At 37.2% G+C, this 25781-nt stretch overlaps 1 protein-coding gene and 1 long non-coding RNA gene across 2 annotated transcripts; one reads left to right on the forward strand and one right to left on the reverse strand.

The window, feature by feature from the left end:
- The first annotated feature begins 3577 nt into the window (after positions 1 to 3577).
- Positions 3578 to 5428, forward strand: LOC127809668 (transcription repressor MYB5-like). Its single transcript, XM_052348654.1, has 2 exons — positions 3578 to 4043; positions 4394 to 5428. The coding sequence occupies exons 1-2, from the start codon at positions 3703 to 3705 to the stop codon at positions 5133 to 5135; spliced, it is 1083 nt and encodes a 360-aa protein (XP_052204614.1). The 5' UTR covers positions 3578 to 3702; the 3' UTR covers positions 5136 to 5428.
- On the reverse strand, positions 4264 to 24411 carry LOC127809674 (uncharacterized). Its single transcript, XR_008025190.1, has 3 exons — positions 24040 to 24411; positions 21651 to 21716; positions 4264 to 5187 (listed from the first exon to the last, which is right to left on the reverse strand). It is a non-coding gene; the product is annotated as an uncharacterized LOC127809674 (long non-coding RNA).
- Positions 24412 to 25781: the final 1370 nt, after the last annotated feature.

Below are 25781 nucleotides of genomic sequence, written 5' to 3' on the forward strand. Positions count from 1 at the left end.
AATTTAATCTTGATATTATAAACTAAGAAAATGATTAAAATCATTTCGAAGACAGAAACAATAATCTATAAAGAGCATGCATGGACTTTTGTTTTTAAAAAAGTTTTGTTTCATTTATCAAATCTTATAAACCATAAATAGCAAATGGTTTAACCACCTTCTTAAGACTTGAAAACCATATAAAGATTTTTGAAACTAGAAAACCATATAAAGATTTTTGAAACTATATGAGGTTCATTACATTTGAAATTGATTTTGATATGATGAGAATAGAATGCTTGAAATATTTTTCATCATCAAAATCATAATCACAAGAGTAAAATATCAATTTATCAGAAGCTATGCTCCTGTTGTGGTTCCAAGTGTTCATATGGATTACACGTTGAGTCTAGGAAACTATGTAGTTAGAGGCGATCATTATTTTCGGTGACTTGCGTTACAAAAAGGTAATATCTTATCTTTTTTTCGTCATTTATACCCTAAGAGCCAGTCCTCCAAGGGAATCCGTGAATACAAATTTTAAATTTCGTTGTGCTTGTCTACACGAATTCCTTCATCCCAAAGACGCCCATCATCCATTTGAAGACTCGAAGCATCCTTTCTACTCTCCTAGACAACAAATTGAGCCTAACCATGAGGACTCTACTCTCTCGGACAACAGATCGAGTTATCCTCCAACCAGGCGCCTGCTAGCGCCCCTTTGCCAACACAGACCTTACCCCTCACTTCTTCGCTAGGCCTTACCAAACTATTTTCTAAGACATATCAATTCAATTGTTTTATTCCGGCAACAAACTCGATTCTATTATGTAGTGTCTCACTCCCAAATAATCCCGCTAGCATAGGATATCCAAAAGGAGGTCATCACAAGGATGATATAGAATAATAACATACAACACCACATTAATATCCTTAGATAAATTCAGCGAAAGCCAACATAAAGGTTTACAACATCTTGGCACCATGGCTTACACAAAAATGAAATACAAGGGCACTAACAACTTTTACAACATAAAATTTCCTCACACATTCCTTCTTTACAAAAACTAACATGGACCATCTAATTTGGGAGGTCTTTGTACGCCACTAACTCTGGGCTCTAGTCCCACTGGACTCACCCTCAACCACTGCTTTACCTTTACCTAGAATGACATGAGAGTAAACAAGGTGAGCCACTAGGCTCAACAAGTATATTTATAAAGCATGGAGATATAGAATCAAAGGCATGGATAATTAAGATAGAGTAAACAACTCTATGAGAAGATATTAGCATAACACGACTCATAAGTTTTTCATTTAGGTCAATTTCCCATGCTGTGATTATTGCTATATAGTCATTTCCATGCTCATGCACATACACCAATAGTAAGAAATTTTCCACATAATTCCCAAGGCTCCCACAACCAATATATCCATACATTAATATATACTCATCATAAAAATACATCAACAAGCAATAACAATTTGAGCCTTGCCTACCGGGTTGATGGTTACCTCACCCGCGTCAGACGCTCATAGGATATCCTTTTCATCCATGAACATAGCCGCTGCGTAAAATAATAGGTGCGCAAATCAATATAATCATGCATCATATAAGCATATCCCAATTTCATGTCAATCATCAATGATTAAGAAAAATACCTCATAAAAAGGTTTAATTAGACAATTTTTTAGGAAATTTCCAGATTTTAAAGGGTAACTTCAAAGGCCTATTTTTAGGCTCGTTTCTTTGTCAAATTTAATGAGAGATATATCAAATTGAAGCCTCAAATCTCTAGTTTCTAAAACAATAATTGGATTCGAAATAAAGAATAATTAGAATGAGTTATTGCCCAAAAATCGAAGCAAGGCAAATTTTTATAGTAAAATTACAGCATTCTAGACATAATTCAATAAGGCTTTTATGGATTCAAATGATGACCAAAAATTTCAAATCCTATATCGAAATGAAGCCTATGATGTCTAGTTTACATAGAAATAAATGGATTGTAAATCAGATATAACCACATAAAGTTATATCACAAAAACCCAAGCAATGTCAAATTACATGGAGCAGTAAGTTAAGAATTGTTTTAGGAGAAATCAACAAGGTCACTCGGGTTTCAAATTGAAGCTAAAAAATTCAAACCCTATATCAAATCAAAGCTCATCGACTCTAGTTTACAACGCAACAAACGGATCTCAAATCAAATATTTATACTACAAATTATACCCAAAACAATAGAACATGCGCAAGCTGCCATAAGCTAAAAATGGACATACAGACATAATGCAAAACAAGCCAACAAATAATTGTTTTGCTCTAATCTAACAAAAAAAAATGTCATTCTTTGAAGGATTTTGCGGTAAATCAAGCCCCAAATGAAGATCCAACAAGACCCATTAATTTTAAAGAATTTTTACAAAATATTTGTACATAAAAAGAAAGACACATTTTAAAACAAAAGTGGTGGTTTTTGCCACGGAGAAGCAAGATCTACTCAAAATGAATAGGGTTAAACAAGAAACTTGTACATCAAAATAAGGAGAGATAATCTTGCATAACAAGAGAGATGCAAAAGAACTTGTCTTAGAAGATGAAACCCAAAGAAGAACTTGATGAAGCTCTTGAAGCTTCAATAAAGGTTAACAATGGAGGAAGAAGAAAAAAGAATGAGGAGAAGAAGAAGACAATCGGGAGAGGGAGAAGGGAGCAAGAAAGCAAGAAAGAAGAAAGGAAAGAGGAAATGGGGGAACAGTTGTCTCCCAACTCTCTCCAATCAAACCCCTCTTTTGGCTTTCCTAATTTGCCCCTCACTTAACACACATATAATTCAAATATTTCATACCCTTTAGGTAATTTTTTTTCATTTTCTTAATTTTTTCATTTTAATTAAGATACATCTCTCTATGCTCATAGCTCAAGCCTAAGTCTAAATATATGACCCAATTCAACTAAGGCTCAATGGATTTTTTCTTGAAATTTGGACTTAACCCAATCCATATACACTTAATATTTAAATACTTATAAATGACCTAATTGAAATAAAGCCCAAACCCATTTGGGCCACAACTTTTGAGACTTTTTCACACATTTCATTTATACACCCAAATACATTAGTCCACTTACATTTATTCTTACAAAATATTATCTTCATTAATTTACCCCATTATCAACACATATAATATTTTCAACACTTAATTCAATAAAGACCAAAAATTCTAATGCTCGAAAGAAAATATCACTAGACATCTAGACCCACTAATAGTTCTTTACATATTATGTCAAAAAAAATGGAGTACACATATAAGGGGCAGGATCAAAAATAAGAAAGGACGTCTGGTCCCTAATCCACCCTACTAGCAACTCTAAAATGTCAATAATTTAAAGTTTGAAAACTAAAATAAATATTCTTAACTAATTTGAGTTATAATTTATTTTATTAATTATATATATAAATGTAAATTAGTTGAATAATTTTATATGGATTTTTTTGTATAACGTTTGCAATGAAAAGGAATAATAAGCTTAAAAAGCCGCCTCTGTGGTTCAGATAATGAGACGTGACAAAAGCGCGTGGCATCACCGTCGCCAATTGGGGGAAAAACTTTAATAAGCACTGCATCACTCCAAGGACAACGCAGAAAAAGGAGAGTAGATCGATTCGCATATACTCTACACGCAGCGATTTCAGGGAGAGAGAGAGAGAGAGAGAGAGAGGGATGAGGCAACCAGCAGCGAGATCATCAGCAGCAGCCGTAAAAGGGGCAACGGCCCCGACTACGGTGACGGCCGCGACGACGACGACGACGGCGTGCTGCAGCAAGGTGGGTCTGAAGAGGGGGCCATGGACGCCGGAGGAGGACGAGCTGTTGTCGAACTACATAAAGAAGGAAGGGGAGGGGCGGTGGCGTACTCTGCCGAAGCGGGCTGGGCTGCTGCGCTGCGGGAAGAGCTGCCGCCTCCGGTGGATGAACTATCTCCGCCCATCCGTCAAGCGCGGCCACATCTCCCCCGACGAGGAGGATCTCATTCTCCGCCTCCACCGCCTCCTCGGCAACAGGTAGTGCTTCATCACCGTCTCTGCTTGCTTCCTTCATTTTCCCTCCCCTAGATCTCTTTTATATATATTTCTCTCTCCATTATTGTAATTAGCTAGCTAGGGTTCCCCCTCTCTGTACAGTTCTGTCAAAATATATATGTGTTCCAACCATTTTTCTTTTCTGTTTATCTTTTTACATGAATCAAGTCATTGCTGTGCATATGCGCGACCGAACAGATCAGAAACCAAGGAAAAGAAATAAGTACATAAAATGCTTGTGTACAAATATAGCTGGTTGTTTTTGATGGATATGGATGTAGCTAGCTAATTAAACTTGGGGTTCTGAACATGTGTGAATTATTCACATGTAGGTGGTCTCTAATAGCTGGGAGAATTCCAGGGCGTACAGACAACGAGATAAAGAACTACTGGAACACTCATCTCAGCAAGAAGCTTATCAGCCAAGGGATAGATCCCAGAACTCACAAGCCACTCACCAATGCTGCTGCTGCTACTACTACTACCACTAGTATTAATCATCATCATGAGAACCCCTCTTCTTCTTCCAAACCCAATAATCGCGTCATCATGGAAAACCCTAACCCCAATAATCCTGCTGTTGCTACTGCTGCGGTCTTGGAAGAGCCGGCTACAGATGGTAGTGGAGGAGTTCCTCTTCTTGCCATGAGAAGTGCTCCTACTTCTGGCGACGATGGCACTACTGGTGGGGGGCTGACCAATTTACAGATCATCAATTCTGACTATCAAGTTTCTGCAGGGATGATAATGGGTTTGAATATTGGAAACGCTAGTTGCAGCAGCAATCAACAGGATGATGATGAAGAAGATGATACTATTAACTATTGCACCGATGATGTGCTGTCTTCTTTCTTGAATTCAATTATCAACGAGGACTTCTTCGAAAATCAACACCATGCCCAAATTCAGCACCATACTACTGTGCCTCCTTCTGCTGCTGCAGCTGCTGCTACTTTTGATCCATTGATCTCCACTACTCATCAGTCTGTTGCCTTTGGTGCCGGATGGGATGCCCCAATCATGTTCTCTTCCTCAGACCTCAACCAAACTCGTGATCCCAAGCGCTTGAATTAATCATCCCCTCCAACAACAACCACTTCTGATCAATATACCACCGTGCTCCTTCCTGACGCATGGAGATAGTTAGTAATTGATCACCAATATATGCATAAACACCTATATAGATTATATATGCGCTAGGGTTTGCACCATTTTTATTTTATTAATGTCTCTTGTCACGCAGTTTCCTTGCATTTCTTTGGTTTCTTCTACATTATTGTTATTGTGTTATTTGTGGCTACACGTTGTTGTACTGTAAAATGGAAAAAACAAAAAAAACCATAAATATATCTTTTTTTTTTTTTTTACGGCGTTTGATATATGTGTATTTATCTATATGGACATGGAGAAAGGAGTCGACACTTGTTTGTATAAACCACCTTATTCTCACTTTCGTCTTCAATTGTACATGAATTTGCTTCAAAAGCAATGTTCAAGATGGTGACACTACTGGCAAACATGTATAAGTTGATTTTTTATCAGACACCAACACATGATATTCATAAAATTCAAGGAAACATTAATTGATGAAACAATGTTTAAGGTAATGCAACTGATGCAATATTCCAGCTGTCAGTTATTCAAAGAAAAAGGCAATGTGCAAAAATCTTCTTCATTCAAAGAAAAAGGCATACCTAAAAATCTTAATTATATTTACATACATATATATATGAGGAGCAGAGTTCTGTAAAATCTTATAAAATGGATAGCTAAATATAAATTCATGATCTAAAGGCGTTAATTATAATGTGATATTTAGCTGTTCGTAGATATCTTGTTCCAAGAACTAATTTAAAATATGTAATGTTCGTCTCCTCAATCTCCTCTTTCTTTCTTTTTTTTTTTTTTTTTTGTCCTGAATTGAAATATGGAGACAAAGACCTAGAGAATACAAAGAAAGGGCAAGGTAAACCTATACAAGAAAAAAACCAACAAAATAAAGGAGAAAACCATGGGGGGATGTATAAATGGAAAACCAAGAGGCTTTGGAAGGTGGGGGGATGTATAAATGGAAAACTTGCAATATACAAGGAGACTTCGAGAACCATATAATTAAGTCCTAGTGAAGGGCATGAAGGGTCATAGTCAAAAGATAAAGGTGAAATAAGAGACAATCAAACCAAAACAAAAAAATAAAAAATAATTTTTTTTTGTTTATAAATAATAAAGGTGAAATAAGACAATCAAAACATAATCCACACACTAAAGAGAATCATTTTTCATACTTCCTCAATAACCAGCTAGAAATAAGACAAAGAGGACAACCAAATTAATAAAAAGAATAAAGGGTCCAAATCTCATTAACAAATCCTAGGTAACAAATATAACAAAAACATAGTGTTGTTGCTCGAAATACAACAATTAAAATTTGTTTGTTATAGGAAAATCTCAGCAAGAAGTCAGCAGGGTCTGGAAAGGAACAAGGTCATCTGGGGGGTGCCTGAGGAGGCTTGATCCATTGTTTAGTTAAGCTATTAGGGAGGAAATGGTCTACAAGATAAAAACAGGTTAGAAAGCATGTGGGGATTTTCTCCCGCATGGGTCTTCTGATGCTTAAGTCAAAAAATGAATTCCAAATGAAGCAAAATGTATGTTGTGTAGTCCTGTGGTCATCCTAGGAGAAGAAAGGTTTCTTCCAAGAGAAGTGAGATCGTTAGGGTATAGGATGCAAAAGGTCAAGCTAGCCAAAGGTCTAGAGAGTCGAAGAAGGTCTAAAAAGAGTCTTACCAGTCCAAAAAATAGGGGTCCTTTTCTAGGAATGGTTTAGGGGTATTTATAGGCTTTTGTGATTGGGATGTGCCACACAGGCACAAGGAACGTGGTGCTCTTTCAATCATGAGACGCGATGTTGTCTCAACCACATGTTGTGAGCTTATCTCGACCACACACGATATTGTCTCAAGGTTAAGCTCAAAAGAGGGCATTCATTAGAATGCTCCCTGCCCCAGAGGAAGGAAGGCCTATTTAAGGCAAACCAATATTGTGAGGCAAAGTTGTGCAGGAGACATGTCTCTCTTGATCTTTCCCGAGAAATTGATTCAACCAAGTGGATTGTAATGTACGAGGTGTTTCTCCAAGAAGATTGGCCATGAGAATACTGTCTGTATGGTTATCCAGGAGAGTTACTCTTCATAGGAGAACCTTTCTAGGAGAACATCTTTTCCTAGGGATAATACCTTCTTCGGGAGAACTACCCCCCGGAGGTTATACTATAACAATTGCTTCCAACTCATGTCTTCGATTGAAAGTTAAAGGGAAAAGTAAATCAAGTGGCAAGGTTATCCTAAAGATGCTAGAAATTTCTTCAGCTTCAGGTTGCGACTGTCAGGTAGGAAGGGCAAGCTGTTCAGAAGTAAGGGTGCCTTCTATTGATGCAAGAGAGACTTGTGTTTCTTATTCAGGAAAGGCATGCACGTGATGATTGTGGGTCAATTCCCCTTCCGAGTAAGGGATCTATAAATAGCGGGTGGTCCCCTCGCAAGTCCACAATTTCTGTTTATGTCGTGTTGAAGCTCTCGCACGTTTGAATATTCCTAAACAACTGTGTTTCCTGAGTTACCTCATAGTCTCTAGAAGAATCAACACCAGTCATGCGGAAGAATGTCATCCCACATGACCTGTCCCGAAAGGTTACCCCATATAATATTGTCTAGAAGAACTTGTGTGGTCCAGACAACTTCGAGTCTTAACAATTGGACTGTTTTAGAGCTATAGCTAAAGCAAAAGTTACTGAGAGGTAAAGGTTAGCTTAAAAAGCTCGAGAGCATGAGTAACAATTGTAGCAACAACACCAAGAGAGGGTTGTTGAGAGCCAAGGGGAGGCCGAGGTCCCCTTGGAGAGAAGTAAGAAGGTGAGGGACGAAGTTGGTCCCTCGAGTGAACCAAATCAACTGCCTCCTCTACTGAAGTCTCCCCAACCATTAGGCAAGTCTTACGAGCTAGCAAGGGATTTTCCATGCCACTTTCCAAGAGAGGCTTCAAGTGGCATTTAAGGAATTGTTGTTACAATTGGATATGGCGGTTGTGGAGAAGTATCCTCAGGAAGATCCTAGCACTAGTTAATAGCCTTGCCAACTAGAATGTCATGAAAAAATGAGACTTAGGGACGAACAGCCTTCCATACATCCCATTTTCTTGAGTTAGCCTCCCATGCAAGGTGAAATGACGTTGGAATGCAATCGCCGTCTCCATAGAAAGAATTTTCAAACTTCCCTCAAGTTGCTGGATATCGATATAGTAACCGAACCCGGGGTCAGGGAAAAATTGATCTACTCAACAATCTTTCCTTGTGATGAATGACGGTTCTTTCGTAAGCACCTGAAGACATGGATTGGGGTGAGTGCCGGGTCATTAAGGTAAAGATTAAATTTTTTTAAGCTCTAATGTGGATTATGTGTATTTTGCTCCTAATTTAACCCTTAACATCATCATGTGTTTGTAAGGTGTGCAGGCTATAGTAGTCCCCAATGCGAATAATTGTGCCTTCTTGGCATTGGATAGTCAAAGGCCGTAACATAGGCAAATGAAAGGGTGGATTATCTAAGAGAATGCTGAAGCCTCTTGGTGTGAATTCACGAACTTGAAGGAGCCCAAGATCGAGATAGACAATGAGATGTTAAGGGTAAAAAATCTTTCTCTAGAAGAAGAGCACTAAAGGCTGAGATGTGTGTGCCAGGGATGGTAGCGGGCATTCAACAACCTACTAGCATCCTAAGCGCGTGGTGGAAGTTCATATCTTCAAACCTACCTTCAAGAGGAACACCACGCATTCGAAGTGGTAGAAATAATAGTTGTTTTCTCGTAGTCTATAAAGGAGTATCGGCTCTCCAAGGATTGCTATAGGAGGAAAAAGGCATACTCCTCTGGTTTCATAAAGTATGGGTTTTATCTGACCCATAGCCTATTAGAGTTACAGCGCCTTAGGAAGTCATTCTCTGAGTTGGTTTATATTGATAAAGTCTTCACGATGGAGGCTCCAAGTTGGAGGAAGTATGACCCAAACCCTCATGATTGTATAGAGTATTTGAATTCTTCCCTTGAGGACAATTTGACCAACTTATCGAGGCCATGGAGTTTGCACATACGGGAGCCAAATATGACTCAGGCAATGATCGAGATGGTACCAAACCTTGATCTAGAATCCCTTAAGGATTTCCAAATCAAGGATCAGCTTTAGATTTCTATCACAATTATTGAGTGACCGGATATTCCTCCTTTAATGCCTGTAGAGTAGGCTTTCTAGTGTATTTTTGGGGTTTTCCCTTGTGCATATTATAAACACGATTCATTAATGAAATGAAGCTTTTTGGGTGTTCAAGAATGGTCTCTGGTGTGCATGAATTTTGTATGTGTTGCATGCAAGTAAAATGCGACCAACATAATAAGATGAACTACGAAGCAAGGTATTACTACCTGGAACTTGGTTTACTAGCTATGCTTTCCAAGAACTTGTCAACCACAAAGGTTAGGGAAAGAAATGGAAAGATTGTGCTAGGTGGTACCTTAAGTTCACATGCATGTTATCGCGCACATGATGCGGCCTCTTTGCATATCCTACTCTTACCTTCTAGTTATTATAATATGAAAATCTCAGCTCCCTGGTTTAAGAGTATAGGGAAGTTGGTTTTTCTCAAACACAAGAGTGTGAGACATACTTGCAAATAAGGAGTTGTACAAGCATTTATGAAATTGCATGATTGCAAATAACTTACTGTAAAGCATACCTCGAACTATGATTAGTGAGGAATTTTGTGTAATTGTCATTTATATCTCGAAACAAAGAGTGGTGAGGATTTAAGATGTTCTGTACTCATATCTCAATTAGGAAAATAGCTAAGATTTTGCTTGTTGTGCTTAATATTGTTAAAGCAAGGGTTAGACCCCATGCTTGGGTTTTGTACTAGGTCTTAATCTCAAGTGAAATCACCACGTAGAATCTAGGTGGGTCGCCCATCACCCTGATTCCCCCATTGATGAAAATCTTGGTTTGTCAAAGCATTATGGTAGTGCTTTATCTCGTAATGAGTCATCGAGGGCTTTTAGCCTTGAAATGAGTTATTGAGGGATTTTTGCCTCAGAATGGATCATCGAGTGGGGTTACTTAGAGGAGGTAGGTACACACAAGATCACTTCGAGGTGAGCATGGGTGAGACTCAGACTAAGTGAACGAGCACTATGCCACGTGGCTCCCTAGTTTGGTGTGAGCTTGGTCCATTGCCTGCTTCATAGAAATATCATGATCTTGTTTCTACAGCTTGGCAAAGACTACATCTGTGATAAAAATATAATTTTGTTTTTATGGTTCGAGCCTACCTACATTTGCGATAGTGATATAATTTTGTTTGTACAGTTCGACCCTGCCTGTGTGATAAGAAAATCGAAAATCCTTTTGTTAACACTATTTAGTTGTCACCTACATCTATAATAAGCATACCAAAATCCTTTTGTTGACGTAGTTCAACGCATCTTGCTTACTTCCGCAATAAGAATACTAGAAATCCTTTTGTTGATGCAGTTTAGTTGTTACTTACATCTACAATAAGAATGACAGAAATCCTTTTATTGACGCAATTCAATTTCCCAAGCCTACCTTCGCAAAGAGAATTTTTCCTATGTACTTTAAGCTGGCCTATGTTTGCAAGGAGAGAATTTGTTTGCATGATTCAAGTTGGCCTACCTTTCCAAGAAGATAATTTTGTTTGTGTGGTTCAAACTAGCCTATGTCTATGAGGATGCTCTTTTTTTTATTTGTGTAGTTGGGTGTAGTTTGCATATCCTCGTAAAGGTATACACTGTTAATTTCCATTGCTCACACAAACCTACTCGCAATATTTTTGTTTGTGCAGTTAAGGCTAGCCTACTCAGTAGTTAAGAGAATTTTGTTTGCATAGTTCGGGGGTGCACCGAGGGAGCTCATATGTAAGCATGTGTGTAGGTAGAGAGATGCTCGGTGGAGAGCCCCTGATGATGGTGATGATAATGATAATGATGAATGATGGTGAGGATGATGTTGATAACGACGATGATAGCGATGATTTTGATGATGATGATGATAATGATGATGATGATGATGATGATAGTGATGATTATGCTTAGACTATTTTACATGAATGATTTTATTGAGGTGATTCGGATAGGGCCTATGTCTATGATTTTGTTTGTGCAGTTTTGATAGGGCCTACATCTGCGATTTAAGTATAAGAAGGCCATTTGTTTGCACTATTCAAACTAACCTACATCTACGATATAATTATAAGAATGCCTTTTGTTTGTGTGGTTCAAACTAACTTACATATATGATAAAAATACCATATAACTCAAGAATACCAAGATGTCAAAGTGCCAAAATTTTGTTTATGCAATTTGGCATGCCTCGCCTATGTTTACAACAAGGATATTAGAATTTTGTTTAGGAAGTTTGATGTATCTCACCTACATTCACAACCAGAGGATGTTTAGATTCCAAAATACTCGAATGCTAGGATATCGATGTGCCAAGATTTTGTTTAGGCAGTTTAGTGTGTCTTGCCTACTTCCACAACCAAAGAGTATCTATATGAATATTTTGCTTTCGTAGTTTGACCCTATCTACATTTGCGATGAGAATTCCATGAGGATATCCACACGGTGGGAGAACTATAGAGACGAGAATACTGTAATATAAAGATTTTTGTTTACACAATTCAGTCAGAGCCTACTTCCATGAGTGATTATCCTCTATGAATGTTGGAGAGGATAAGTGTCGATGCTCAAGGTTCTTGAGAAGACAACCCATGAGTGTTTCTACAAGTGGGCAGCCCATAAAAGAGATAACCATAAGTAGATGAGAAGGTAATCAAGGGTGCTCAAGGAGGTAGTCATACATGAGTGCCTCACAAGTGGATGGCCACATATAGATGCTTGAGAAGGTAGTCATAAATGCTTCGAGAAAATGTGTCATTGTATAGATATCTTTTACATGGTTCGTGATTTACGAGGGCTTTACATTGAAGTTATGTCTTTAAATGCCCTTAACCTCCTTTAATAATTGTGACTAGGAGCAAAGGTTTGTCCACTAACAGTTGAGGATGAGCAAATGGATTGGGTACAGGTTTTTCCCTTGAGGCTCATTAAAAGGAGGGGGAAAGTGAACCAAACTCATGAAGGGTCTTGTAAGAAGTGTGAAGGTGTGGTAATTCACTTGAGTGCTTCTTTCTTTCTTGCTACACCCCTTAAGTACATCCGCTTGCGTAACAGGAGGTCAGTTTCATCCAACTCTTAGCAAGCATTGAGTAGATAGCCAGGATCCCTTTTTGTAAAAAGTTCTTATTGCAATTGGTAATGTACAACAATAGACCTTTTGAGAAGAGCATGGTTAGCTAAGGTCTGTAGAAATTTACAGCATGTCGTGATGCTATCTTATCCATGGATAGGTGTAAATTATTGCTTGCACTGAAAGGAATTTTGCCTCCCCAAGTGGACAAGTAACTACAAGAGCTCACATCTTGGGAGAGAAAATGCTTCGCCAAGTTGGCCTTGAATTAGCGTAATCTCCTAGTGGGCTTGTAGGTAACTTTCTCCCACTTGAGGATCTCTTTAATGATCTTTTTTAGTTGAGGCCTCAAAGCATTCTGTGAAACATCCTTCTTTCTTTGCCTCCTTATGTATCTGCACTCGGGGGAATCATACGAGGAGGTGGCCCTAAAATGTCCTCAAGTACTTCATCATGAAAGATAGTTTGCGAGTTTTCTTCTCCTAAAGGTCCCATAATCCTTGTCAGGATTTAAGCAAAGGACGTCCTAAGAGGACATTTCCATGATTGAGGATGTCTTCCTCCATGGGATGCTAAGGGAACTTATCCAAGGGAGTCATTTGGGAAGACCTATGAGCTGACCCCCACCTCCTCGAGTATTTTTCCTAAAGAACAGGTTGTTCGACCAAATGGAAATTTTCCTAGAGAAGATGTGTGGGGAAGTTCTCTAGGAGAAGACACGAGTTGCTTGGGAGGACTTATTCTTGTTTTGAAGGTTTCCTCTCTCTGTTGTAATGATGTCCGGCATGAGTGAACCCTATCCTTGCCATATTTTGACTTTTTATGAGTTTCCCACAAACAATGTCAAATTATTATTACTCAGAATACAACAACTAAAATTCATTTATTTTAGGGAAATCTCAAGAAGAAGTCGGCAAGGCCTAGCAAAGAACGAGCTTGTTTTTGTTGGTGTTAGTGCCCAAACTCTATATTTACATTACATCATATGTATGTAAGTGACACTAATGATGTAATCCTGTTCATATATAAAAGTTCATATCTTCATTCATACTCTTTGTATTTCCTTATGAATGAGTCCTTAGATTTCCTAGTAGAGATATTATTCATAAGTGTTGAGAATATGTGATGAAGATCTTTAGTTTAGTATTTCTTAAAGGAATTCCCAGTCTTTAGATTTATCAGAAGGGGAATATGATTTATCAATCATGGACTAGGACATGAGCTACTACCATTGATTAACATGAGATGTTAATGATAATGGATGGTGAGTCACATGCCATATTGCATGAGATGCAGATAATAGACATGTGGGTAGGTGTTAGTTGAACATTTACTAAATGTGAGACCTGTAACAGATCACACGGCTTAGAGGATTAATAATATGTTACTGGTTCTCGATTGTGTATTTTATCCTTTGAACAGAAGAGCCAGAGTTGTTTTTGAGGATTAAATGCTCTGATGCAATAATAAATAAGAGATATAGATTGAGAGGAAGCTTAATGGTGAAGCAAAACAATTGAGAAAAGAAAAATTGGGTGAGTCTCGATTGTTTCCAACCAGCTTCTCCTTCTTCCTTGCTTCTTCTCCTCTAGAGCTTAGGCCATCTTCTTCTTCTTGATCCAAGGAGTTTCCCATCTCTCTTCTCCCTTACTTGATCCTGGCTGTGAGACAACCATAAGCAACTCGAAAGGAACCACAATAGCTCTGGTTCACCTTCATCTAGAAGGTCCTAGCATGGCTCCAATGAAGGGTTTTGAGGTGGCTCAAGGATGGATGGACTAGGTGTTCCATAGTTGAGGAGGCGAGTTAGCCACTCGAGCATTGTAGGAACGAGAGCATATTCAGGCAGCTAAGAGAAAGCTGGAAGCTTGAGGCACATTGAACAACCTGTGAAAGACATCATCTATAAAGGTATATCCCTAAATGCCTTATGAATGGTTTTTCATTTTAATGCATATGGATGTTTAATATCGAGTCTTGCAAGGGTTTGTTTTCATTTCCACTGTGCATCTGTTTTGGTTTTGAAAATGTTTTAAAATCGGTATACCCTTCCTAGATCCACCAAGTGTTAGTTTTTTGGTCTTGGGCCCTTGTTCCCTCTTAGTGGTATCAGATCCTTGGCTCGGTGTTTTCATCCTATGCGTGTGTTTGGTGTTTTGTGTGCTTGTTTTGGACATGTTTGCTCTCTATTTTGTTGCAAGTTTATAGTGATTGTCGACACTTTTATCTAAACTATCGATCAATTCTAGTGTCTAAGTCGAGACAATCGATAGTTTCCAGAGACCCAAAAATCGGTCTACCATTTTCTGAGGCTGTCGATAGGTCATGTTGAAACTAGACAAAATAATCGACAACCATGAAAGATGTAGACCGATTATTCTAGTGGGAGAATAATCGACTATCTTGGAGATGGTCGATAGTTCCTGTAACATAAAGGAAGAACAGTTAACTATTTCGTGATGTTTTCTTACCGGTTGTCCATATCATAGGTGTATGCCTAAATGTAATGAGATTATGTTAAATGGCTTAAACCTAAAGAAGTTTGACATGAGATGTCATTGGTCTGAAAAGTGGCACACATTACATAAACACAAAAGTTATTTGAATTTAATTTCAAATGCACCAACTAGTTCAATGAGATTGAATGGATGATCATGAGCTAATTCAATGTGATTGAATGGATGCATGCATAAATGAATGATTACAGGTATTTATTTGATAAATTTGTAATATTATTCTTTCATTTGGGATTGTAAAGAGACATAAGTCTCCATTTTCCTTTTTATTTTTAGAATTACTTGTAATCTACAAATAGTTCTTGTAAAATTGAGAAGGAGCATTAAGAGTGGATGAGATGGAGCACAAGGCATCAAGAGTTGGTGACTCGAGGGAGCAAGTTAATTGAAATTTCATTCTAGCATATGATGTATGGTTGAATCTCTCTTGAAGCTTTCTTAAATAAATCATGAGGCTTGGGCTTAAATAATAACTAAAAGTCCATGATCATCAAGTTATGGATGTATGCATTTTGTTTTATGATGTATGAGATACATAGTGAAAACTTAATGCATGTGCAAAGTGAGACCTTAATAAAGACCGAAAATCTTCCCATATTTGTACAAAATTAATAATAAATTAAAGCGGTGAATATGATTCATCGTGGCCCTCCATCACTGTAGGAAGATCATCACTTGAATGGGTGTACCCTGGCTATTGATACATAGGAGGGTGCATTTTAGGAGAGTTGATTGGTCGACCTATCAAAGCATGTGATGTTGTTGAAGTCTCCATATGACTATGCCTAATAATCTATTATATGAGGCCATAGGCGTTGCAAATGTTTCACTAGCTGGGGCGATGGGTCAAATCTAACTGTGTCATTTATTCAAGAATCTATTATGTGAGGATTCAGTGGCATAGGAGCCGAAGATTGAGCTCCACATGAGATGTGGAAAGGTGTAAGGAGTTATCTGCTCGATCACCCACTACGAGTCTTCCATCGAGATTCGCGTTTACCACTCGAGAAGTGTGGACTCAAAAAAATTAGTGGGAGACACCATTTAATTTATGACTGAGATTGAATGGATTTAAAAGATAAAATCAACTAAAAACTTTAAATTCTTTTGCATCTTTTATTTCTCAAAATGACAAATCAATCATACCATTTTTCTCACATTTTGAATAAAAACATTTTGACGAGACCTAATTTTAATGATTGATTCTGAAATTTAAAATTTGTTTTAAATATGGAGAAAATTACATATATTTTGGAAACCTCCCCCCCCCCCCTCCCCCACCTGTTGAGCTTCTTGATGGGTCTAGTGAGAAGAAGCATACCATATGGGAGGAGATACATAACCATGACTTTAGGGCTTGGAACTACATATTTACTTCCATGAACAACTTGTAACGGTAGCACGAGCATATGTGAAGTACGATCGATGTGGTTTTGAATCTCAAGGAGTTGTACATGTAGTAAAGTAAGATCGCTAGATATGAGATATCCAAGTAGTTATTATGGTCCAAGATGTTAGAAGGGGCTACTATAGGTGATCATGTCCTTAATATGATTGATTTGATCAATCAGTTGGAAGTGCTTGACTTCCACATGGTTGTGGATCTCCAAATTGATTTGATCTTTCAGTCCCTTCCTTAGTCATTCTCCCAATTCATTATGAACTTTAACATAAATAAGATTTTGTGCTCGCTCCCGGAGTTACTCAATATGTTCAGGTTAGCTCAGGCCTAGATAGAAGGAAAGGGCAAAGAAGGAGTTCTTGTTATCGCCTCTACTTCTAGATCTTCTAAGAGGAAGAGTTCCTTGAAGAAAAAGGAGAAAAAGATGGGGCCTAGGAGGCATATTGCAAAAAATAAGCCTAAAGCCAAGACACCCAAGGGAAAGTGTTTCCATTGTGGGCAAGAGAGGCATTGGAACAGGAACTATCCAGATTATATGTAGAGCTTGAAAGTCAAGCAGGGCGAATCTCAGGGCATAAGTACTTCTTCCTTACATACTATAGAAATGATCAATTCAATTGGTCGTTCTCCTATATCTTGGATTTTGGATTCTAGTGCAACATCTCACATATGTGTTTGCATGCAGGATCTTGAGACGAGTAGTCTGCTTAAGAAGTGGAAAGTTATCCTACAAGTGGGAAAATGGAGCAATTGTTGATCCATTAGCTCTATGAACATCTTATGTACTTTTGTCTATGAGGCATGTAATTAAACTTAAAGGACTATTTGTATGTGCCTAACACCATACAAAATGTAATGTCCATTCCCAAGCTTGTTAATAAAATTATGAATTTTCTTTTTCCAACAATATGTGTTATATTCATTATGGTAATGAATGTGTTGGAATGGGTACACTAGTTAACAGTCTTTATATTTTGGAATTACATGAGTTAATGAGGGAAAGAAACGTAAATGTTACAACCATGAGTAGTGGTAAGCATTCTCGTAGTGACATCGTTGATCTTAAATATTTATGACACCTCAGGCTAGTCCATATTAATAAGAAAAGGATAAGAAAGTTGGCAAAACATGGATTTATAGATCTAGTGGGTTCTAAACTTGGGCCGCCTTACGAGTCTTGCCTTCACGAGAAAATGGCTAAGCAACACTTTGTTGGACAAAGTGGGAGGGCTGATGAATTGCTGGAGTTAACCCACACTGATGTATGTGAACCGTTCTCGATGATGGAAAAAGGTGGTTACTTATTTTTCATCACCTTTACCGATGACCATTCGAGGTATGGTTATGTGTACTTGATGAAGTACAAGTCCGAGGACCTTGAAAAGTTCAAGGAGTTTAAGGTAGAAGTGGAGAAGGAGACATGAAAGGGTATTAAAATACTTCGATTAGATCGGGCTGGAGAATACTTGAATACTAAGTTCAGTAACTACCTCAAGACATGTGGTATTATCTCTCAGTTAACACCTTCTGCTACACTGTAATTGAATGGGATTTCTAAGAGTATGAACTATACCCTATTAGACATAATGCGCTCAATGATCTCTTATATAGATCTACCCATTTATTTGTTAAAGTTATGCACTTTCGACTACAATTTATCTCCTAAATAGGGCTTATTCTAAATCTATAGTGACGACACCATATGAGATATGGTATGAGAAACCACCCAGTCTTAAGCATGTTAAAATCCGGGGTTGTCTGGCTTTTATCAAAACACTTAAAATAGACAAATTGGAAACCCATTCTGATATAGGTAGATTTGGAGACCCGTCTTAGCAATCAAAGAGTCTTGATCAGCAAAAATTCTATATTCCGGGAGAAAAAGTTTATTCAAGAAGATGGTTGTTGTTACCAAAAATACAATAATTAGAATTTTTATGAAACGAGAGAAACTATAATGGAAGATTTTGGTATTGCTAGAAGTCCTCCAGCTAAAGGTCAGGACTTCCTGAAAGGATCTAGGGCTTCCCGAAGAAGTCATTCCAAAAAAATCTGGGGCTTCCTGAAGGGGTCTTTCTGGAGGGATCTGCTGGTACCTCTCTCAAGAAGAAAGGTAAAAGGCTTTCAAAGAGAGTTTGGGACCTCTCTAAAAAATGAAGGTGAAAGGCTTTTGGAGAGAGTTTGGGATCTTTCTTGGAAAGGACAATGAGGTAGGCTTTCGGAGAGAACTACGAACAACCAACGAAAGGTCTTTCGACCCACGAAAACCCTTCGATGCTTAAGTTAGCTATCGAGAGAAAACGTATTATCGAAAGAAAACTAAAGAATTAGAAAGAAAAGTTAGGGTGACGGATGATTACCAAAAGTCCTTTTCTAAGTGCTTGGGTTGGTGGGTTACCCAAGCCAGTTGACTTTGTGGCTCTCATCATTTTTGCTTCTTGTCAGTTTCCCACAAATGACACCAAATTGTTGTTGCCAAAAATACAAGAATTAAAATTTTTATGAAATGGGAGAAACTGCAATGAAAGATTCTGGTATCGTTAGGAGTCAGCTGACTAAAGGTTACAGCTTCCTGAAGGGGTCTTCCTGAAATGATCTGAGGCTTCCGGAAAGGGTCTCTCCAAAAGGATTTGGGGCTTCCCGAATAAGTCTTTCCATAAGGATCCGGGGTTTCCCGATGTAGATCCTTCTGAAAAGACACCCATAAGAAGCTCAAGATCCTTCCAAAAAGACCCCATCAGGAAGCCACAAATCCTTCCGAAAAGACCTCTTCAGGAAGCCCTGGATCCTTTCGAAAAGACCCCTTCAGGAAGACCCAAGTCCTTTCGGAAAGACCTCTTCGGGAAGCCCCAGATCCTTTCAGGAAGACCCCTTCGGGAAGTCGTGACCTTTAGCTGGCTGACTCCTAGCGATAGCGGAATCTTCCATTGCAGTTTCTCCCATTTCATAAAAATTCTAATTGTTGTATTTTTTGTAACAACAATGGCATTGGGAGGAAAATAGATTTGGAAGAGGTGTCTCCGAGTCACAGATCTAGCCTAATCAAGATGTTAAGCCAATCAGTCCATCAAGCATCATCCGTGAGGCACCTCATAGGTCTAGTAGAATATTTTGTCCTCTAGATAGATATGGATTTATTATGGGGGAGATGTAGTAAGTGTTCCTGTATGGAGATAATAATAAATGAGTTGATCGTACTACCTATGAGGAAGCGATATCTGATATTGATTTCAAGAAAAGACATGAGACTATGCAATTACAAATGGAATCTACATATTCCAACCAGGTTTAGACTCTAGTGGATCTGCCTAAAGGAATTGTTCCTATAGGTTGCAAATGGATCTATAAGAGGAAAGGTTGGTGTTGATGGGAAGGTGTTGACCTTTAAAGCTCGACTGGTGGCGAAGGGATATCATTATAAGTAAGGAGTTAACTATGAAGTTACCTTTTCATTGGTCGCTATGCTTAAATCCATTAGGATTATGCTAGCCACTACCGCACATTTTGATTATGAGATCTGACGGTGGATGTCAAGATCGCGTTCCTAAATGGTTATCTTGAGGAAGATAAATTCATTGAACAACCGCGGGAATTTGAATCAGCTAATCCTAATAAAGTGTGCTAGTTTAAGAGATTCATTTATAGTCTTAGGCAAGCTTCACATTCTTGGAATATCCGTTTTGATTCTGAGATCAAAGAGTTGGTTTCATAAAGAATTTGAATGAGCCTTGTATATACAATAAGGTAAGTGGGAGTGCGAGAGCCCATCTTATCCTGTATGTGGATGACATTCTTCTTTTTAAGGAATGATATTGACATGTTGATGTCAATTCAAATTTGGTTGTGCAATAAATTCTCCATGAAAGATTTGGAAAAACTAAAGAAGCCCTACCATTAAAACTAAAGGATCAACCCCAGCCATGGGGGTATATAGAGAAATAATAAATCATACCTATCTTTATTAGCAACAACAACAATTTGAAAGGAGAGAAATAGGGGTAGGACACTGTTATAGCCACTAGTTTTTATAGTAAGGAAGAAGGCCAAGAACTTAGAAATTCCTTGGATCCCATGGAAAACTAAATAACAGGGACCCTATGAGAACAACAATGCGTAATGGAAGCATAAATTAAGGAGAGAACCACGACAAACCACCATGCAAGGGAAGCATCAAATTGTTACACGAAAAGATGGAAAAGTCATTACTTTAGGGCCTAACAGAAGGGGAAAATGGATTTGGTGCAAATGTGATTGGATAGGACAAATTGTTAATGATTTGGGGATTTAAGAAAGAAATACTAACCACTAACCACCACTAACTTTTTTACATAGTTCCAAAAACATTCCTCTTGTTTGAGAAATTACGAGGACCTTCTCTACTATTAAAAATTGACGCAAAATGACTTTTTTACTCTTACAATTTTCTCAATCCTATCTTCTCTCTCCCCTTTTCTCTCTCATCTCTCTCTTCTACATGTACTAAATTTTTTTAAAGAAAAATAAAATACCATCAACCAACCATTGGTAGGTGAAACAATGAGATTAATAAAACCTTTATAGAGGAATAAAGGTGACCAATAACAAGGAGAAGAACATGATATCTAAAATTAACAATAGCTTATTATGAACTTGTATATGATTTGTGAGAGTTAACATGTGAGCAGAGTATTTCTCTTTTACACAAGCAATAGGAACTAAAACAACCTCTTTGTAAATATACAGAAAAGGAACCATTTTCATACAAAAGAGTGTGCCACTTGCAGTGTACATCTTTTTCCCTTTTTAGGTGCAGCTTACACTCAAAACTTGTCATTCAGCCAAACTACCATTCCTATGTTTGAAAAGAACGTGAATTAAGGTTGAGGCTACAATATAGTAAATTCTCTTAGACATGACTATAAAGGATTTTTGTTTAAAGAATATTTAGTTTGGGTTATATTTATTGTTTGAAAATTAAGTTCGTCATCTTAAACTCATAAATATGTCCAGTAATAGGCCTTATATACCCAACAATTAAGATCCATTTGGCATAGGGGTGTTCACAATTCGGTCTGACCGATTTTGAATCGATTTAATGCGTCGAACCACAATCTCGATTTTCTATCAAATGATTTGGTGTGAAAAATCGAACCGAACCGCACTGCATTTTGCGGTTCGAATATAAATTTAAATTTAATAATTATTTTTATTATAAGTTTATAATTATATTTTTTATAAGAGCATATATATATATATATATGTGCAAGTGTAATTAATTAAACAATGGCACTCATTTGTGGAATATTCAACAATTAAAAGCAATAGGAGGAAAAAGTGAAAGGAAAAGAAAAAATGAATAGGATGAATTGAAAGCTACTTACTTTTGAGGGCATGGACCGACATTTGCCATGACTTGATGCCGTCCTCCAGCAACCGTCAACCGAGTCCTATGTGCAATGTTGCGTTCCCAGCTCGGGTTAGTTTACTTAAAAGATTAATTGACGCTTAACACAAAATCAATTTAAGAATGTTGATTATATATTAACCTTTTTATTTTTATTTATTTACTTTTTTGTTGTATAAAAGATGAAGATTTTATTAAGATATATTGAGCAATATAGCTCCGAGAACACCCCCAGAATTGTGGCACAATGAATAGGGCTAACAAGCTACAGAACCCAACACTAGACATCCCCGGTACAAGCACAGCCTACACAAAAACAATAGAAACTGATAGAAAGGAACTTTAAGTTCAGGCCGAAAAGCAGCGCACGGACACGGGTGAACGCCGCCGCTGGGGGCCCAAGTGCTCCTCCTAAGCGACCAGTCAGTCAGTCAGTCGTTGGAACTAGAAGTTCACGTGATTGGTAGATGGATGCTTGACTTGCTGATACGTACATATATAATTAATATTTCTCCACAGTCAAAGCTTCTTCAATATTTCTCTTTCTCCATATATTTATATATATATATATATATTAAGAATTAATTAAATATATAATAAGGAGAATATCTACCCGTCCAATCCAACTCGTCTCCAACCTCCGTTCATCTTTAAAGCCACCCATTAGAAATCTTTCTTTTGTAATTTTAATTATAATTTTTACGTTTTTTCTTGCTTATAAAATTTTTATTTTTTTTTTCAAAAAGAAAATTCTGCTATAAACGTCACCCTATGGTCCCAAGTTTGCACCTTTGGCCAAGGGGTTTTTTAAATTTTTTTTATAATGTTAGGTATCACATTCATTTAATTGTTATTACATTTGAAAATTATTTTTGATAAAAATTAATACTAAGTAAATTATTGCCTATATCTAATCACAATAAAAATTTAACATAAAAAATTAATAGCTTGCTTAATTTATGGAATAAATAGAATATTACTACTTCTGTGGTTGTAATAAGAAATCAAATCACCTTACAGTACGTAGTAGTTTCTTATCTAAATATTATTTAAGGGGGGGAATTGATCTCTCTATATATATATATTTGTGTCCTTCCAGGTGCAGGACCAGTGGGGCATGCATTCATGCTTCTTCTCTCCTAGGGCCTTGTATAGATACACAAGAATCCTTCAACTAATTAATTAAAGGTCATAATTACATATAACGTACGTATATAGAGCCACCATGCTTCCCTCCCTCCCTCCCTCTTCTTTACCATTTTATGTACTGATCGAATATGTTCAGGTTATGATTTCAAAATTTTAACAACAGAGGTTTATCAAACAATCTAAAATAAAAATTACATATAAACACATAAAAATCAATTGGGTTAAAAGTTTTCAAGTAATAATAAAAAATTATGTTGTTATATACGAAAACTAAAAGGGACAAGTGTTAAGGGGCTAAAAGAACTACTCATGTTAGCAATTTTTTTTTTTTTTTTTTGGGTTATCCAGTCATGCAGGAATTTATTTTTATTATTGCGTTTTTAAATATTTTCATACAAAATTAAAAAAAAAAAATCATATGAACAGAAAAGTGATCGTCACACACTGTTAGGTGTGAGCTGTTATAAAAAAAAAAAAAAAAAAAAGAAAATTCAAACCAATGGTCAAATTTTGTTAAAGCGTTGGCTGTTAGTTGTTGTACATATATAAGTCTTGCACGTTAGTTGAACACTACATGATCATCACAGTACCGTACCCAATTTGCTCTTGATTTGCGAAGCTAATTGTCTTGTGAGCGTGATGATGGGTTGATTATGGATGGGGAATTAATTAATTCTTTTATATTGTGATGTTTGGAACTAACTAAGATTCGTAAAAAAAAAAAAATGAAGAAAAATAAGCTGGCGTATATATTTCTATACAATTCATTATTAATTATATGGTCTATTTGTTGTTGTTGAGTGGTGTTTGATGGTTGCAGTTCATTAATTATTTTTTAAATAAAATAATCTTTGTTAAAATTATTTAAAAATTAATTATTATTTTTTTAAAAAAAATTATAATTAAGTTCAATTTAGACCAAAACATGTTAAGGAAACTCTTGCCTCGAGGCCACAGTGGGCGTTGGATTCATTCATTCATTCATATGTATTCAGAAACGCATGGCAGGCGTGCAGCAAATTAAACTAAAACAATACTAATCAACATACATATATATATATATATATATGCCAGCATTTTAATTTAATTTAATTGGAATCAAATTAAAGGAAGTGAAGCGTGGACTATACCAATAATAATAATAATAACTAATTTACGTCGGCAAGGAGTCAAGAGGAAGAAAGCAGAGAGAAAGGGCCGGGAAGGAGCGTACGTACCTCTTTTCGAAGATTCTTTGAAGCTTTATTCAGTTGATTGCATTGCGCTTTTGAGATGATTGGTGCATCCAAATGCAATGATGCATGGAAATGATGGGGTCATGCATGACTCGAGTCTCGGACTCAGCTTGCAAAAAGGAATTGAGGAGGAGGAGGAGGAGGAGACGATCATCCAGACCAGACCAGACCAGACCAGCTGCTATATATGCATGTATATAACGGCAGCTTTGGGAAAAGGCAATAATTAGATTTACATGTTGTGAAAAGGAAGAGCAAAGAGCAAAAGAGAGAGAGAGATTGCATGCGCGCTGGAGAGAGAACAAAACGGAGCTCACGCATGTATCACAGAGAGAGAGAGAGAGAGAGAGAGATTTCAAACGTATATATATATATTACTCTATTCTATTATTATAACCCTCTCAATTTCTTGATTAATCTGCAACTGCAATTGAATTGGCCGTTGCTGGCGGGCGGGTCGGGGCATATGTTGACTGGTAGACACGCACACGAAGACTCCCTCTCCCTCCCTCTCTCTCTCCCTCTGTACACCGACGTACGTCATAATTAATAATTTTCTGATTCATTAGTTCAATGTGGGTTTAAATCGAATGCTCGATGATCGTTAGTGATCACCGTGGATATGAGCTGGCTAGGTTAAATAAATTAATTAATTAACAAAAAGGGCTGGCTAGAAAACATGCATGCATGCATGCATGCAGCTACAATGGTGGTAGAGATTTAAGTAGAACCAACCACAATGGTGGTATAGTTTAGTTTGTTTGGAGATCTGATCTCCCGTCTCTTTTAAATTAAGAGGATTGAATTTGATTTTGAACACAAAATTTATTTGTGACAAGTAGAGTAGTGAGGTATGAAGTTTAACATTATATATACATATATATGGATGGTAAGACAAGGTCGATGGACTTGTGTTCCCAATAATGAGTGTGGTTTAAACTAAATCGTCTCTAATTATAGAAGACATTTATGATCACATCCTAGAATGATTAATCTAAACGTCTCATCTCTTCTTCTTACCTAAAAATGAAAAATAGATCAAACCAAACATCATTATAAACTGGCCGGCCGGGCATGCAGCTTCCGTCCACCAACCTTTATTTAGTTCCCCATTCATTGCCACTGGTCTTGTATGTTCAACTGCCATTCAGCTCAAGGGCATCTCTGTTATTTTCACGTCCTTCAAAACATGCCAATCAACTTGTACTTTTCACCCTGCCTACCTAGCTAGCTAGCTTACACCTTTATATATACAACTGTAATCAGTACTGCTTCTGACGTTAAAGCCAAACGCCCAATTACTTACCTAGAGTTCTCCTAAACACTATCACATGACTGTACAGTATACACCAACGAACTTCATATATACCCTAAAGATCTTGGTTTTTGATGGGGGATAAAGTTTAGGGAATCTAATAGGTTCGCAAATTCTTTAGGAATTTAGTAAATTTTAATATTTAATACTCAATTTTTAACATTTAACTATTAATATTTAACAATAAAGCAATAAGTTGTTCGGTGACTGTCTTTTAAGATTTTTCCATAATACACTGCGCGTGAGGCCAATAAGCCAAGAAAGAGTTGACTAACCACCCACAACCCATACTCAACAAGGTTTCTCAGTAGCTGAGACCTACCTACCATTCTGCATTTGAATTTATTTGGAACAATGCCGTATACGAGATTTTGGCCTGATTCAAAATGTAAAAATGGCCCCAGAATCA

This window comes from Diospyros lotus, chromosome 1 (assembly GCF_014633365.1).
Source record: "Diospyros lotus cultivar Yz01 chromosome 1, ASM1463336v1, whole genome shotgun sequence".
Classification (NCBI taxonomy): domain Eukaryota; kingdom Viridiplantae; phylum Streptophyta; class Magnoliopsida; order Ericales; family Ebenaceae; genus Diospyros; species Diospyros lotus.

Bases quoted from the DNA above. Each gene is read 5' to 3' on its own strand.
- LOC127809668 (XM_052348654.1), top strand. From the start codon at position 3,703: ATGAGGCAACCAGCAGCGAGATCATCAGCAGCAGCCGTAAAAGGGGCA. The intron at 4,044-4,393 runs GTAGTGCTTCAT...ATTCACATGTAG, and splicing joins CACCGCCTCCTCGGCAACAG to GTGGTCTCTAATAGCTGGGA.